A 17,950-nucleotide genomic window follows, 5' to 3' on the forward strand; every position below is an offset into this window, starting at 1 on the left:
CCAATGGATGTTGGATATTTGATCTCTGATTCCTCTGCCCTTTCTAAATCCAGCTTGTACATCTGGAAGTTCTTGGTCCCATACTGTTGAAGCCTAGCTTGAAGGATTTTGAGCATAATCTTGCTGGCATGTGAAATGAGCGTAATTGTACAGTAGTTTGAACATTCTTTGGCATTGCCTTTCTTTGGGATTGGAGTGAAAATTGACATTTTTCAGTCTTGTGGCCACTGCTGAGTTTTCCAAATTTGCTGGCATATTGAGTGCAACACCTTAAAGCACCATCCTTTAGGATTTGAAATAGCTAAGCTGGAATTCCATCACCTTCACTAGCTTGCTGGGGAGGGGAAATCTTACACTTTTTATGTATAAAGCACAGATTTATGGTTTATAAAAAGCATAAGATTTCCCTTCTCCAACAAAGAATTTCAGCACTTCATTGAGAATGGATGTTATAGGGTGATTAAATTTGACTGAATTACAAGTAATGTTTGGTCAAAGACTATGTCTGGCACTATTCCTCATAGGTACCAATACCGATGTTATTTTACTGATTGTATAGAACATAGAACTAGAAATGTTTTACCAGTTTACTGCCACTATATAAGCTTTTATGTTATAACAGTGTTTGTTGTGATTAATTGCTAAAAGTAATGACATGCATATTATAACATGTATAAAGGAAATAATATTACTTACTATATTTAACAGATTAATTTTATGAAGGTAGTATAAAAAATTAATTCTTATAATGGACTTTGATTTGTATTATGGGAAGCTTTGTTGTTTCATTAGAAAAGAATTTCATTTTTCTTTTTCTTTAAATAAAAGGCTGTGGCCTACACTTCATCTTGACCCTTTAAATCCAAAAGATGCAAAATCTATTATAATTGCAGAATGCCACTCTGTAGACATTAAATTGAGTAAAGAGCAGGTAAGTATTTTTAATTTTGCTGCTCTCTTTTACTCTCTATAGCCTTCTTTATTAAAAAAAAAACACCTTATATGAGACTTAAAATTCAATATGGGAACTCTGTGTGGTTCCAAGGAAAATTGGAATTTAGTCATTACTTTGTTAAATGCATTTACCCTTAAATTAATAACAGATCTAGAACAAGCAATAAAAAAGACTTTGGTCTTAAGGCTTACTTTACTATATTATATTAAGCAGTATTTTAAAAGTGAAAAGGCATTTGTATGTTGACAACACTTGTAGTTTACCACAACACGGCAGTCATGCCACTGATGAGGTGGCAGGAACTGTGTTATTTCTTCAGGGACATTTGCTGATGGCTCAGTTGTAAAGGCCACTTAATTCCAGGGTGGTTTTGTATTTTTGTTTTGTTTTGTTTTGTTTTTTTGGTTAATTGGTACAGGAGAAGAAGCTAGAACGACACTGTCGTTCTGCTACAACCTGCAATGCTCTTTACGTCACTCTTTTCGGCAAAATGATTGCACGGTAAGTGGTAGTTATTTTATGTTATCTTCAGCAATTTTGTGTTTGCTGCAGAATGCTTCTTCACTGTGTGGAACAGAACTGAGCATTATGGCAATCTCTCAGGCCACTAAGATTCTGGTGTTCTAACTGTGATACTACGACTTGACTGTGATGCTGTAGCTTGACATCCATGATAATGTGACGACTGAAAATTGCTAGCCCGTGAATATCAGAACTTGTTGGATATATTTGTCTGGTTTTCATCACACTAACCTTTTCTCAACTTGGGGCTGCAAAAGAAGGCCATCTTTGTTCTAAATTGTCACCTTGAGGCCCGTAGTTTTGGGAAAGTGAGGAGGCAAATGAGGCATAAAAAGTGTTATTTCAGGTATCTTTCAATATCAGTAGATAGGTATATTGGTAGGAATTTTTAATTGTCTCTGTTCCCACATCCTGATAAACATTTCATCTTACAGCAGAGACTTCTATTTTAGACACTCATTTGTAATGTGCCTTTATATAAGCAGTAGAGAGTTTTACTACTTTTACTTCTTCAGGACAGCCTCACCTTACTTTGTCTGTTTGAAACCAGAGGTAAAAAAAAAAAAAAGACTAATGCTTGTTTTGGTATTCATCAGAGTAGGTTGTAATCCTAGCACAATTCATACTGGGGAAACTGAAACTAGTACTGTTGTCTCTCAATTCCACATTCTCACCGGAAGCACCAAATTTGAAATGAAGAAAATCTTTCAAAACTTTGAATTGCCTGTGATATTTTCACTGACCCCTCCCCCTGTCCCCAGAGTTGTAGCAGTGAATCTGAGAGCAACAGTGGCTTGCATGAGTACAATTCAAAAGTGTTGAGTCATGCATTTCGTATTTTTCAAGTAATCTCTTTTAAGAGGGACTATGGACCATTTTTTGTTTTTTCACCATTCTTTACATATTAAAAAAAAGAAACTACTGGTAAATATTATGTACTGTTTTAAAACAAACCCTATCTACTGTTTTCCTTAAGCTGATATTTTCTAAATTCTGGTTCTGTTTGTTTAAATTTAGTTTGCATGGCTAACTAATAATACTTATTTGTAATTATTTTCTTGCTTCCTGTATGTAGGTGGTGTGCATCTAGATGTACCATGTCGTTTTTTTTATGTTCCATAGTGTGCAGTAATTACTTGATACATAGTTAATTCCCAGCATATGTTTATTGCATTGAATTAAATGGTATACTAAAATAACTCTGATGATTCTAGCAGTCCCATAAAACTAATGTTTTCCTGGGCCATGTTTTATCGAATTCCTGTTGTTACCTGTTGAACAGTATAAAAATAGATAAAATAGAGCATTGTTTTTATTTACCCCCAATTATTCAGTTGTTGGCAGACTGTAAGAAATTAAATCTGTTCTCAATTCCAACAGTGCTGGGAGAGCAGGCAATTTAGATAAAATCCTTCTTCAGTGTTTCCATTGTCAAGATACTGTTTCATTATATAGACTTGTTCTGCGATCTATCCAGGAGTCCTTGGCAAACGATACAGATAAAGAACTAATGAAACAGGTAAAATGTAATAAACTTATAAAGGGAAGATTATTTTGCCATGTTTGCATTTGTGTGTGAATCGAAGTAAATGGTAAATCCCTGTAATGTTAAATATGTTTCAAGCATATACTATACCCACTGCCATAGTGTGCTTATGACCAGAAGTGATATCTCAGGGAATCTTCATTTTCCTGATTATCATGGAGATTTTTCATCTTTTCATGCTTCTTGGCTTTTCTTGTTTCATCTTCTGTGAATTGCTGGGTCAGGTCCTTTACCCATTTTTTAACTGAGTTGACTTTTCTTGTTGATCTGTTAGTTTTTAAAGGTTCTGCATATTGAATACAAATTCTTTGTTATAGAGTTTACAAATTAATATCTTCCCTGTTCTTGTGTTTTAACCTTATGACATCATTATACAAAGTTTTGTTTTAATAAAGTGAGATTTATCCATAGTTTCTTTTATGGTTTATGCCTGTTTATCTTATTTTTTAAAAATCCTTTGCTGTCATAAAAATGATTTCATATTTTTCCCTTCAAAATATTTTATAATTTTGTTCTTCATGTGTACGTCCTTAATGCACATTACATATTTTTATTTATTGTGTGAGGAAGGAATATTCTTTTTTTTTTGCCACACTGCACAGCTTGCAGGATTTTAGTTCCCTGACCAGGAATTGAACCTGGGATACTTCAGGGAATTCCCAGGAGCCTAATTCTTAATATTTTAAAATATAGCTAGTTAATTGTTCATTTTATTTTATATATCTTTTCTACTGATTTGGAATGCCACCTCTCAGGTATCAAGCTCATATATAAACGTGAGTCTGTTTCTAGGCTCTTCTGTTCCAATTTACTATTCCTTATCAATACCATTGTTTTAATTATTAGAACTTGAAAGTAAGCTTTGATATTTCATTGGGCAAACCCTTCTTAATATTTTTCATAGTTGTCTTGGCTCATTTCCCATGTGTATCTTTAGAGTTGGCTCAGCAAGTGCCATGGAAATTCAATATGCAATTTTAATTGGAATTGCACTGAATTTAGAGGCTAATTTGGGGAAAATTATCTTATATCTTCTCCTTCATGAAAAACTAGATAGTTCTCCATTTATTTAGTCATCTTCTTGGATGATTTTCAAATAACATTTTATCTTCTTTCCCATAAAAGTTTTGAACATCTTTTGTTAAAATTTGTTTCTAATGACTCTGTAGTAGTTAAAATAACTTGTAAAACTTTTTTGTTGCTGGTTATTCAACTTAGTTTTTGGAAATTCACTAACAACCTTGCTGAGCCCTTATAGTTTTAACCTGGATCCATTTTTGTGTTTATTTCTCAGCTTGGGGGGATTCCTGTAGGTTGGACTTTTCTTTTTTTTTTTTTATTTAATTTTATTTTTAATTTTACAATATTGTATTGGTTTTGCCATATAGCAACATGAATCTGCCACAGGTATACACGTGTTCCCCATCCTGAACCCTCCTCCCTCCTGGACTTTTCATTCTACCTCTAAGCCCACAAGCTTCCTTCCTTGTCTTCTTGTTCTGCTATTTATTTATCTAAAATTTCAGTTTCCTATTTGGGATACTTGGGGGATTTCCCTTTCTTTTCTGAAGGTTCAGTTATGATTTTAGAAATTTTTTTTACTTGTTGTTATCTGATATTAAGATGCATTTGTACTAAGAGGGTTGTTTTCTTCCACCATCTTCCCAGAATTGGAACTCTTTAATTAGTTTACTTTTTCTATATGTATGCTATCTTTGGCATGCTACATTTTATATGTACACTGTCTTATTCTTGATTAGTGTCTTTTGGAAAGTGTGTTTTATTTTAAGAAATCTGTTTCTTGGTTTATTAAATCACTTGAATGATAAATTTGAATAAGTTAATAAGCGTAAAAGAATTATGGACATTTTAATGGCTATTAGTTAACAATAGAGGTACTGTATAATCACTGTTAATTTATTTTATCTACCTAGATTCTCTGCCTTGTAAATATTAGTCACAATGGTGTGAATGAGTCAGAATTGATGGAACTCTATCCTGAGATGTCCTGGACTGTCTTGACCTCCCTTATTCACAGTTTACACAAAATGTGTTTGTTGACTTATGGTTGTGGTTTGCTCAAGTTTCAACATCTACAGGTAAATGTTATCTTAGTAAGGTTTTTTCACTTATTGAAATATCTACATATCATTGCATATGTATTATGCTATATAATACCATATTTTTTCAAATATTTTAATTAAAAGACAAAATTGAAATCTCATTTGGCATTACAGATATTTTTCCAGTAATTTTAGGTTAGATACAAAATTTGGCTAATATTCTTATGAAGTAAATACCTTTATGAAATGGCTACTACTTTAAAAGGTAGTTTTTTCTGAAAAACGTTTTTTCAATTTTATGTTTCATTGTATTGTTGGTGTAGTATACGTATTTTAAGAGCTTGGGTTCTGTCACTCTGCCTCAGTTCACAGCCCAGCTCTTTACAGCTTAATGTAACCCTGGGCAATTTCTCTGAGCCTTGGGCAGATGTTTTCAGCTTACCTCGGGGGTTGTGAAGATAATTAACTGAAATGGTGAATAATTAATTGGTCCTGGTGAAGTCCTAAACATGATTTCTAGCACCTAGTAAATAATGACTAATATAACTCCTTTTTTTGTACCACATAATTTGCATCTGTTAATCCCAAATTCCCAATCCTTCCCTCCCCAACTACCCCTTCCCTTTGGAAAACACAAATTTGTTTTCTATGTCTGTGATTCTGTTTCACAGATATGTTCATTTGTGTCATATTTTAGATTCCACATATAAGTGGTAATCATACAGTTTGTCTCTTTCTGACTTCGCTTAGTATGAAAATCACTAGGTCCATCCATGCTGCATTTTAATTCTTTTATTTATGGCTGAATAAATATTCCATTGCATATATGTACCATGTATTTTTCATCTATTCTCCTATTGATGGACATTTAGGTTTTTTCCATGTCTTGGCTATTGTAAAGAGAACTACCATGAACACAGAAGTGCATGTATCTTTTTGAATTACAGTTTTTTCTGGATAAATGCCAAGAGTGGAATTGCCAGCTCTTATGATTACTCTATTTTTAATTTTTAAAGAAACCTCCATGCTGTTTTCCATAGTGGCTATACCAGCTTACATCCCTACCAGCACTATGGGAGGGTTCCCTTTTCTCTACACCCTCTCCAACATTTGTTATTTGTAGACTTTAATGATGGCCATTCTGACTGGTGTGAGATGGTACCTCACTGTAGTTTCAATTTACATTTCTCTAAAAATTAGCAATAATGAGTATCTTGTTATGTGCCTATTCACCATCTGTATGTCTTCTTTGGAGATATATCTACTTAGGTCTTCTGCTCATTTCTTGATTGGGTTGTTTGGTTTTTTGTTATTGAGTTGTATGATCTGTTGGTATATTTTGGAAACTAACCCTCTGTTGGTCACATCATTTGCAAATATATTCTCCCTTTGTTTGTCTGTTTGTTTATGATTTGATTAAGCCCTGATGGTTTAGTTTTGCTTTTATTTCTATTGCCTTGGGAGACTGACCTAAGAAAACATTGGTACAATTTATGTCAGAGAATGTTTTGCCTATGTTCTCTTCTATGAGTTTTATGGTGTCATGTCTTATATTTAAGTCTTTAAGTCATTTTGAGTTTGTTTTTGTGTATGGTGGGAGGATGAGTTTTAACTTCACTGATTTACATGCAGCTGTACAGCTTTGCTAACACCACTTGCTTTTGAAAAGACTGTCTTTTCTCCATTGTATTTTTTTGCTTCCTTTGTCAAAAATTAATTGACAGTAGGTGTGTGGGTTTTTCTTGGCTATTTTGTTCCATTGATCCATAGGTCTGTTTTTGTGCCAATACCATGCTGTTTTGGTTGCTATAGCTTTGTAGTACTGTCTGAAGTCTTGGGGGGTTATGCCTCCTGCTTTGTTCTTTTTCCTAAGGATTGTTTGTCAATTCTGTGTCTTTTTATGGTTCCATATAAATTTTAGGATCATTCATTCTAGTTTTGTGACAAATGTCATGGGTAATTTGGTAGGGATCACATTAAATCTATAGTTTGCTTTGCGTAGTATGTCCATTTTAACAATATTAATTCTTCCAATCCAAGAGCATGGGATATCTTCTATTTTTTTGAATCATATTGTTTCCTTTATTAATGTTTTATAGCTCTCAGCATAAAGTCTTTCACCTCCTAGGTAAGATTTACTCCTAAGTATTTTATTTTTTGCTATGACTTTAAAAAGAATATTTTTTTACATTCTCTAATATTTCATTTTTAGTGTAAAGAAATACAACTGATTTCTTTATGTTAATCTTATATCCTACTATCTTCCTGAATTCATTTATCTCTTCTAGTAGTTTTTCTGTGGAGTTTTTAAAGTTTTCTATATGCAGTATCATGTCATCTGCATATAATGACAATTTTAACTCTTCCATACCAATTTGAATACCTTTTACTTTTTTTTTTTTTTTTTTTTTTGTCTGATTGCTGTGGCTAGGACTTCAAATACTATGTTGAGAAGTGGGGAGAGTGGGCATCTTTGTCTTCTTCCAGATTTTAGTGAGAAGGCTTTCATCTTTTCACCATTGAGTATTATACTGGCTGTGGGCCTGTAATAAATAGCTTTTATTTTGCTGAGATATGTTCCCTTTGGATCTACTTTGGTAAGAGTTTTTATCATAGATGGATGTTGAATTTTCTCAAATACTTTTTCTGCCTTTATTGAGATGATCATGTGTTGTCTTTTCTTTTGTTGATATGGTATATCACATTAATTAATTTGCATATATTAAATCATCCTTATGACTCTGGGATGAATCCATCTTGGTTGTGGTGGTGTATGATCTTTATGTGTCGTTGAATTCAGTTTATTAATATGTTGTTAAGAATTTTTGCAACTACATTCATCAAAGATGGCCTATAATTTTCTTTTTCAGAAGTGTCTGGTGTGGTATCAAGGTGATGGTGGCTTCATAGAGTTTCTTTGGGAATGTACCTTTCTCTTCAGTCTTTTAGAAGAGTTTAGGAAAGACTGGTATAAGTTCTTCCTTGTATGTTTGGTAGAATTCACTTGTGAAGCTATCTGGCCTTTGACTTTTGTTTGTAAGGAGTTTATAAATTACAGATTCTGTTTTACTTCTAGTTATTGGCCTGTTCAAGTTATTTATTTCTTCTTGATTCAGTTTTGCTGAATTGTATGTTTCTAGAAAGTTGTCCATTTCTTCTAAGTTGTTGAATTTGTTGACCTGTAATTGTTCCTAGTATTCTCTTATGGCCCTCATACCAAAAAATATTAAGTCCACACAGGCTACACAGGGATGCTCCCACATAAAAATGGTCCTCCAAGACCACAGTAGATAACTGTTTCTCCTAAATCCATAGAGTAAGAGAAATATAAGTAAAATGAAGCAGAGGAACCACTCCCAAATAAGATCAAGAGCTTCCCCTGAAAGAACAAATGATGAGACAGACTTCTTCAATCTAATAGACACTGAAACAACAAGATAATGAAAATACTGAAGGAATTAAAAAGGACTATTCATAGTAATGTAGGTTACTGTAAAAAGAGACTAGAAACTAGAAGGAGGAGCCAAGAAAAATTAGAAAATTCACTTGCTGAAATGAAAGCTGAGCTAAAGGCAATGAATAGCAGAATGAATAATACAGAAGAAAGAATAAGTGACCTGGAAGATAGAATAATGGAAATACCCTATCAGAACAGCAGACAGAAAACCAAATGAATTAAAAAAAAAAAAAAAGCAATATGAGACCTATGGGATACTATGAAGGCATGTCAGTCTATACATAATAGGGATCCCAGAAGGAGAAGAAAGAGAGAAGGGGGATTGAAAATATATTTGAAGAAATTATGCCTGAAAATTTCCCAAACCTAAAGAAAGAAACATATCTTCCTGTGTACAGGAGGCACAGAGGGTCCCAAACAAGATAAACCCAAACAGACCTATATCAAAACATACTATAATTAAAAAAATGGCAAAAGTTAAACATAAAGAGTGCAAGAGAATAAGGGGGTGACAGAGAATGAGATGGTTGGATGGCATCACTGACTCAATGGATATGGGTTTGAACAAACTCTGGGAAATAGTGAAGGATGGGGAAGCCTGGCATGCTGCAGTTCATGTGGTTGCAGAGTCAGACATGACTTATCAACTGAATAACAACAAAATATAAAGAGAAGATACTTAAGGAAGCAAGAGAAAAACAAAGAGTTAATTATAAGGGAATCCCCATAAGGCTATCAGCTGATTTCTCTACGGAAACATCACAGACCAGAATAGAATGACAAAATATATTCAAAGTCCTAAAACAGAAAAATCTGTAGCCTAGGATACTCTACCCTCCAAGATTATCATTTAGAACTTTTCAGATGAGCAAAAACTTAAAAAAACAAAAAAACCAAAAAAAAAAACAGCAATACTAAACCCATCCTAAAGGAAATATTGAAAGGTCTTATCTAAATAGGAGAGAAGTAAGAATCAATAGGGAAGAGAAAACCACAATTGGAAAGTAAATCATTTAAATAAGCTGGTTTGTTATTTAGTCACCAAGTCATGTCTGACTCTTCTGCGATCTTATTGACTATAGCCCGTCAGGCTCCTCTGTCCATGGATTTCCCAGGCAAGAATACAGGAGTGGGTTGCCATTACCTTCTCCAGGGTATCTTCCCAACCCAGGGATTGAACCTGCGTCTCATGCATTGGCAGGCAAATTTACCACTGAACCACCAGTACACAGATATTTAAAAATTTCTGTCAAAGTGGTGATAACCACAACAAACAGCAAAAGGACAAACATAAAGATATAAAAGAGGACATCAAGATCATAAAATGTGGGGGACGAGCATAAGAAAATGTAGATTTTTTTTTTTTCCTAGAATGAATGTGTTTGAGCCATACAACTACCAGTCTAAGGCAAGCAGATATAGGAAGGGGGTTAGCATACATGAAACATAGGGTAACCACAAATCAAAAACATATAATAGATTTACAAAAACCAAAAAGAAGAGAATATAAGCATAATGCAAAAGAAAATCATCAAACCCCAAAAGGAAAAAGAAAAAGAAAGGAACAAAGAAGAAATATAAAACCATGGAAAAACATGATTTAAAATAATAATAAATATATTTCTATTAATAATTACTTTAAATGCCAATGGACTGGATGCTCAAATCAAAAGACACATAGTCGCAGAAAGGATAAAAAAAAAAGAGTCTAGAATATGCTGCCTACAAGAGACTCATTTTAGGGCAAATGATACACACAGATTGAAAGTGAGAGGATGGAAAAAATCATTTCAAACAAATGGAAATGACAAGAAAGCAGGGGTTACAACATTCATATCAGACAAAATAGACTTTAAGTCAAAGGTTATAGAGATAAAGAAGGATACTATGATAAAAGGATCAATACAAGGAGATGATAGTACACTCATCAACATATATTCAGTCAATATAGGAGCAACTAAATACATAAATACTAACAGACATAAAGGGATAAATTGATGGGAATACAATAATAGTAGGAGACTTTACCACTTGACTCACATCAATGGACAGATCTTTGAGACAGAAAATCAGTAAAGCAATAGCCAGCCAAAATGATACAATATAATAGTTAGACTTAGTTGATATTTTCAAGACATTACATCAAAAATAGCAGAATACACATTCTGTTCAAGTGCACATGGAACATTCTCTAGGATTGAGTATGTGTGTGTGTGTGTGTGTGTTTGGTCCTGTCCAATTCTTTACAACCCCCTGGACTGTAGCCCACCAGACCCCTCTGTCCATGGAATTTTCCAGGCAAGAATACAGGAATGAGTTGCCATCCCCTTCTCCAGCATATCTTCCCTTGAACCCACATCTCTTAAGTCTCTTGCATTAGCAGGCAGGTTCTTTACCACTAATGCCACCTGGGAAGCCCTTCAATGCCATGGTTAATTTACATATGTAAACTAATGTAAATAAATTCTTTCATTTGAGTATGCTGTGTTATATGTAGGTGTGGAATATTTGTAATTTCACAGGCTTATCTTTCTCCTTTGTAGTATTAATATATCACTTAAATATAGTTTGCTGCTTTTAGTACTTTTGCAGTCCACATTTCAGATTTTTAATGTATTCACTAAAAGTTTGAATTGTATTATATTTTGAGTTCTAACAAGAATTCTCATGTCAGTTGTCACATAAATATATACTGAATTTTTAAATATTCTAATGCTATTTCTATTATACAACTATAAATTGAAGTAATTATAAATTTCATTTTAAAAATTCACTGTTAGATGTACAGTGACTTACAGAAAATAGACTGTAATATTTTTTCTTTTTCTCCATAGGCTTGGGAAACAGTGAGACTAGAATACATGGAAAGCCCCACCATTATTGCTTCATATAGACAAAAGCTAACCAACTACTTTACCATGCAGCTAAGGTATTACAAATGTGCATTTTGTTGTTCTTAGCTTCTGCAACACACTGTACCTCTGTGTCCTTATTTTTTTCTTTCTTAGAATAACTTAATGTATAAAAATTTACTTATTATTTTAAAGGTTAAGTCCTCTTCTGTTAATGCCAAAAGAACAAAAATATAATTATGAAAGTCAGTCTTTTAATATTATGCTGAAGATTTAAGTGAAATCAATGCAGGATCATTTTATTATTTTTATTTTATTCTAGTTAAATAGTTTAAGTAGTTTAAAAATATGTGTGTGTCTGTAAATACCTGGGTGTGTGTACAGTTGTGTCCATTGATGTTTTTTTCTGATAATTCAATTTGTGTCCCATTGATGGTTTTTTTAATAGTTCAGTGCCTACTCTATAGGTATAGGAAAATACCTATCGAGTTTGATCAGTGGTCCTGAATATTACTTTATTTCCATAGTTAGGTTTATAAAGTTTCTGATTTTTACCTAATTTTCTCAGTATTATTCATAGAGTCAGGGATAGGATATATATCAAATATATATCTCCTCCTTTAACATTTGCCAGTAGTCTTTTGAAGCAATCTCACTGTGGGACAGTACTACTGAATGTTGTCCCTTCTTTTCTAATAGTCAGGACCGAGTGACTTGGAGGAGTGCAGATGAACTGCCTTGGCTTTTCCAGCAGCAGGGAAGTAAACAGAAGCTGCATGATTGTCTTCTTAACCTCTTTGTATCTCAAAACCTCTATAAAAGGTAAAAAACTTATTTGTAGGACATCTTTCCCCAGAAAAACAGATTCAAACAGTTGTTCAGTGTAATGGGATAATGGCATTCTTCATTTAAAAATTAGTCCACTTTCAGTGGTAACCATAATATAAAACAATGTGGGAGAAATTTTAAACAGTTTGCAAATAGCCACGTCTACTTTTTCCAAGAGATAAACAAAAAAGATGCTGTGCTGTGCTTAGTCACTCAGTCATGTCTGACTCTTTGCAACCTCATGGACTGTAGCCCACCAGGCTCCTCTGTCCATGGGGATTCCCAGGCAAGAATACTGAAGTGGGTTGCCATGCCTTCCTCCAGGGGATCTTCCCAACCCAGGGATCAAACCAAAGTCTCCCACATTACAGGCAGATTCTTTACCATCCGTGCCACCAAGGAAGCCCAAACAAAAAAAATAGAGTATTGTTTTTATAAAATCAGAGCTGGAATGCTCTTGAGATAGCTTTGTATCTTAATCTTTCACTGAAGCAGGTTTAAATCCAGACCACCCAGAGAGGTGGTTCATGATGTCTACCTCTTAGGGCATCCAAGTATTTTAAAGTATAGCCTTCAAACCAGACTTTGGGCTCTTCATAGGATCTGACTGGTGTCAGAATTTAAAGAAAGGATTACCCTTTTTTTATAATAATCTTTTTTAAGTTTTTATTCTATCTTTTTGGCTGTACTATGTGGCAGGTGGGATCTTATTTCTCTTACCAGAGGTCAAACCCACACACAGTGCAGTGGAAGCGCCAAGTCTTAACCACTGACCCACCAGGGAAATCCTTTGTCTCATTGTTATCTCCTGGTGTGTCTGAATTTGCCTCTTGCAGAATCACCTTTTTATGAGCCAACCTTCTGACCTCTAAGCCCCACCTCTGTCTCACCTAGAAATTTAGACACTTCTCATAACTTAGCTGCATAATTTGTTTTATTCCTTAATGATCTCTCTCAAATTTCTTTGTTGCAGCTCATAAATTATTTCTGATCTCCATCCAGTTTTTCATGATTTAAAATGCGATTCATCCTCTGCTTTAACAGCTCTCCATCCTACTTAATACCATCTAGAGATGAATAAGCTTACTTTTATCATTCCATCCCTTGATGAAAATACAAAGCAGGCATTCTGACAGCTTGCCTGTGCTTTGTTTCTTCTGTTTCATATTTCCATCATTTAAAATAATTTTGGGGTGAACTCAGCAGTTGACTGCATATCATAAAAAGTCTAAACAGGATTCTGATAGGGTTCCATTGGTGAATAACCATAATGGCATTAATGGTAACAGCCAACACTGTGGAGTACTTGCTACATGCCATAATCTCCTTAAAGCAACACTTGAGGCAGGTGATGTCTGGGTGCTCCTTCTGCAGTCGAGAATGATGAGGTAAGAGAGAACACAGCGAGAGTGCTGTGGACTCAGATGGCAGGCCCAGTTTACACCTTTACCGCACTACACTGGACTGGCCTCCTAATACACTGTCAGTAGCTTGATATGAATTTGTGGCATCTTCACTCGGTAGTGGGGTTTAATGTTTCTTTTTCATTATATTACTGTTATTTGTTGAAACAGAGGACATTTTGCTGAGTTGCTGAGTTACTGGCAGTTTGTTGGCAAAGACAAAAGCGCAATGGCAGCAGAATACTTTGATTCATTGAAGCAGTATGAGAAAAACTGTGAAGGCGAAGAGAGCATGGTTTGCTTAGCTGACCTTTATGAAACCCTGGGGCGATTTCTCAAGGATCTAGGCCTTCTCAGTCAGGTAACTTCAGCAGGGAGTTAGAGACTGTGTGGGTCTTCATGTTTACTCTTTTCTCCTTCCTAGGAATTGATGTAGCTTTCATTTGTTGTGCTAATCAGATGGCCAGTCTTATAGGATTTCACTCACATTAATTGGTCTTTAACCTTTTTCTTCCCCAGGCTGTTGTGCCTTTGCAGAGGTCTCTGGAAATTCGAGAAACAGCTTTAGATCCAGATCACCCACAAGTAGCTCAGTCTCTCCACCAACTTGCAAGTGTGTATGTGCAATGGAAGAAGTTTGGCAATGCAGAACAGCTGTATAAACAAGCACTGGAAATCTCAGAAAACGCCTACGGTGCAGACCATCCACATACTGCTCGCGAACTTGAGGCACTTGCAACTTTGTACCAGAAACAAGATAAGTAAGATTTCAATGAGTAATTCTCTGTTTTTTTGACAGGGAATTACAGTTCTTAATGTACTTATGTGGGAGGCATTGTTTTGTGGCTGTGTACTTTTCTTTATCCTGTACTTTCCTTATCCTATATTCTTTTGAATCCATCATATTCAAATATTATTCTTGGTCTGGGTCTTCATGGGGTAAACAAAATTAGAACTGCAAGGTTTATCTCTGTTTCAAGATGTGTGGAGGACAGAACATGGACTTTGGAGTCATAGAGCTGGATGTGAAAATGAGCTCCTTTGCTGACTGGCTTTGTAATATTGAGTCCTACTAACACAGGGGACAGCAAGCCATCACCCACATGCCAAGTCCAGAAGGTCCCCTGTTTCGGACCTAAGGTTGTAGTGGAACACAGCCATAGTTTTTTTTCATTTAAATATTGTCTGTGGCTGCTTTCATGCTTCGACAGTAGCTTTTTAGTTTCAATAGCAATCACATAACCCACAAAGGCAAAACTGTTTATTATCTAGCAGTTTACAGAAGTTTGATCCCTAGTATAATACGCCCCCTGATAGGTATCTCTTCTCTATCTGAAATCATTTCTTTTGCTCAATCATAAGTGACACATATTGGAATTTTTTCTTTTAACTTCTAAAAATATTGTTTCACACAGATTTTGTGTGAATTTCACAATTATGTGACCAAAAATTAGCTGATATAGCAAACTAAAGTTTTGGATTTTCATTTAATTAGAAATGAAATTTTAGAGATTGCCTTTTAAACTCAAAATGGGTTTAATCAGTTGAAAAATAGTTAAATGTCAGCTAGTTGGAAGACTTGTTCTTTTAGTTGCTAAGTCATGTCTGAGTCTTTTGTGACCCCATGGACTGTATCTCTCCAGACTCCTCTATGCATGGGATTTCCCAGACAAGAATACTGGAGTGGGTTGCCATTTCCTTCTTCAGGGATCCATTTTCCCTCTCCTAAACTCAGGGATCAAACCTGCATCTCATGCATAGGCAGGCAGATTCTTTACCACTGAGTCCCATGGAAGCCCACTTGGAGGACTGGATTTATTAGATTTTGTTTTGTGAAAATTTTTGTTTAAGATTTTTCATTCCCTATGACTATCACTTCTAGAAATAATGTTGTATTTAATTAGCAAAAAAAGACTTTGCATTGGTGCTTTCATTTCACTGAAGTATGAGACTTTGGACATGTTGCTTTCCTTTGACTTACTTTTTTTTTTTTTAAGATATGAACAAGCTGAACATTTTAGGAAGAAATCATTTAAAATTCGTCAGAAAGCTGCAAGGAGAAAAGGCAACTTGGTAATGAGAGATTTCTTTTGTGTTGTTTTGAACAAAAAGGAAAAGAACCTCTCTGTATCATAATGTAGATGCATAAACCTCACATATTTAAAAACTTTTGATTTTAAATTGATTTCTAGGGAAGTACTGATTAATATTTTCTGGTTTAAAATACATGTTTAAAAACTAGTATTACTGAGAAGTACAAATTAGTATATGTTTAAAAAGTGGAACTATATATTTTGGTAATCATTTTACACTATATACATATGTCATATAATCATGTTGTACACTTTAAATTTACACAGTGTTATATGTCAATTATATCTCAATAAAGCTGGGGAAATTTTTTTTTAATTTTTAAAAGGTAGAACTATACAATTCAAAGATTAGATTTTAGTGTGAAGCAATTATACTCCAATAAAAATTAACAAAAATGATAAAGGTTAGATTTTAGAAGATGGACTTAAAAGCTGTTTCAATTTTTTAAAGCGCTTTAAAAGAGAATAAAAGAAATTTAGTAAACATTTAATGTTACATTCAAATGCCAAGAAATTATTATCCTTAAATGCAAAAAATTTTTCATTTTTCTAAGCTGCTGATAAAATAAATATAGCATATTTATTTTAACTTAAAATGCTATATTCAGTTTATTAAAATGTATTTGACATCTAACATTGTGTAAATATAAGATGTACAACATATTTATTTGATGCATTTATATATTGTAATATGATTGATTACACCATAACGTCACATCACAAAATTATTTCTTTTTTGTAGTTGGAATAATTAAGATCTGGTCTCTTAGCAAGTTTGATCATTATAATACAGTATTGTTGCCACTATTCCCTATGCTATCTATACATTTGATTTCCAGGACTTACTTGTCTACTAGATGCAAGTGCTATGTGCAGTTTTAAGTACCTGGTATTAAATGTTTAGTAATAGGGTTAATATATGCACATTGTTTCCTAATCTTTCTGATGCATTTAGGGATTCTGTTCATTTTGCTAAATTATCATAGTCATTTTCACAAAATAGTTTTAAATGAATTTAAGAATGTGAAGTCACTGGGAAGTATGTATATTTTTTAATAATCATTAGAGTAATTCAGTATACTTAAAAGTAATTGTAATCTACTTTAAAGGAAACAAAAGGAGAAAGGATTTTTTCAGAACCCTAGTATATTGCTTCAGAATCAGAGATTGCACTTACTTGATGATTGTTGTGAATTTCTGTGTTTCTCCAGTATGGATTTTCCCTTTTACGTAGACGGGCCCTACAATTAGAAGAGCTCACATTAGGTAAGGATACACCTGACAATGCTCGGACCCTCAATGAACTGGGTGTGCTCTACTATCTTCAGAACAACCTAGAGTGAGTACCATACTGTTAATAATGAAAACACGTATTCATTTCATCTCTTAGATGCAAAGTTGCTTTACATTTCTATCAAGCCAAGCTAGAAAAAATCAACAGAATTTTTCATGTATGATATGTTATGAACATGGCCACATTTAACAAAGACCATGACAATTTCTCCAGTTTCCTTTCACATTGTGTCTTTAGTAACTAAAAAGATATTCTGTAGTTTCCTTAGTATTTTATATGTTTATAACAAGTGAGTTTGTGTAGATATTGTACAAAAGATCTCACATAAGAACAAACTTGGGACTGAGGGAAAATAAAGAAAAGAATGTAGATGGCTGCTAATTTTATTCTTCAATTTATTTGGGCATAGACTCAAAAAGACTCTTTTATGAAAAATGAGTGTTTTTGGACTTCTTTGTATGTCAGCAAAATACAATAGATTTGACATTTTGGATATCAGAAAAATACAAATATTTAGCCCACTTCACACAGAGAAGGCAATGGCACCCCACTCCAGTACTCTTGCCTGGAAAATCCCATGGATGGAGGAGCCTGGTGTCCATGGGGTCACTAAGAGTCGGACACGACTGAGTGACTTCACTTTCACTTTTCACCTTCATGCATTGGAGAAGGAAATGGCAACCCACTCCAGTGTTCTTGCCTGGAGAATCCCAGGGACGGGGGAGCCTGGTGGGCTGCCATCTGTGGGGTCGCACAGAGTCAGACATGACTGAAGCGACTTAGCAACAGTAGCAGCAGCAGCCCACTTCACAAAGGAGCAAGGTCTACTGTTTCTTGTGGTACTCAGGCTTCTCATAGTGGTGGCTTCTCTTGTTGAAGAGCATGGGCTCTAGGGCACATGGGCATCAATAGTTGTAGCACACAGGCTCAGTAGTTT

General features: G+C 34.4%; 1 protein-coding gene across 2 annotated transcripts in view; it reads left to right on the top strand.

Moving 5' to 3' along the window:
- Positions 1-17,950, top strand: part of NPHP3 (nephrocystin 3) — a 51,609-nt gene that overhangs the window by 28,877 nt on the left and 4,782 nt on the right. For both annotated transcript variants that reach the window (XM_025291706.3, XM_006052128.4), the window contains exons 14-23: positions 829-931; positions 1,374-1,456; positions 2,858-2,996; positions 4,958-5,122; positions 11,378-11,472; positions 12,095-12,217; positions 13,798-13,987; positions 14,146-14,387; positions 15,624-15,699; positions 16,931-17,058. In XM_025291706.3, the coding sequence (XP_025147491.1) occupies positions 829-931; positions 1,374-1,456; positions 2,858-2,996; positions 4,958-5,122; positions 11,378-11,472; positions 12,095-12,217; positions 13,798-13,987; positions 14,146-14,387; positions 15,624-15,699; positions 16,931-17,058 (1,344 nt within the window). The remainder of the gene's footprint in view (positions 1-828; positions 932-1,373; positions 1,457-2,857; positions 2,997-4,957; positions 5,123-11,377; positions 11,473-12,094; positions 12,218-13,797; positions 13,988-14,145; positions 14,388-15,623; positions 15,700-16,930; positions 17,059-17,950) is intronic.

Source organism: Bubalus bubalis, chromosome 1 (genome assembly GCF_019923935.1).
Source record: "Bubalus bubalis isolate 160015118507 breed Murrah chromosome 1, NDDB_SH_1, whole genome shotgun sequence".
In the NCBI taxonomy this organism is placed as follows: domain Eukaryota; kingdom Metazoa; phylum Chordata; class Mammalia; order Artiodactyla; family Bovidae; genus Bubalus; species Bubalus bubalis.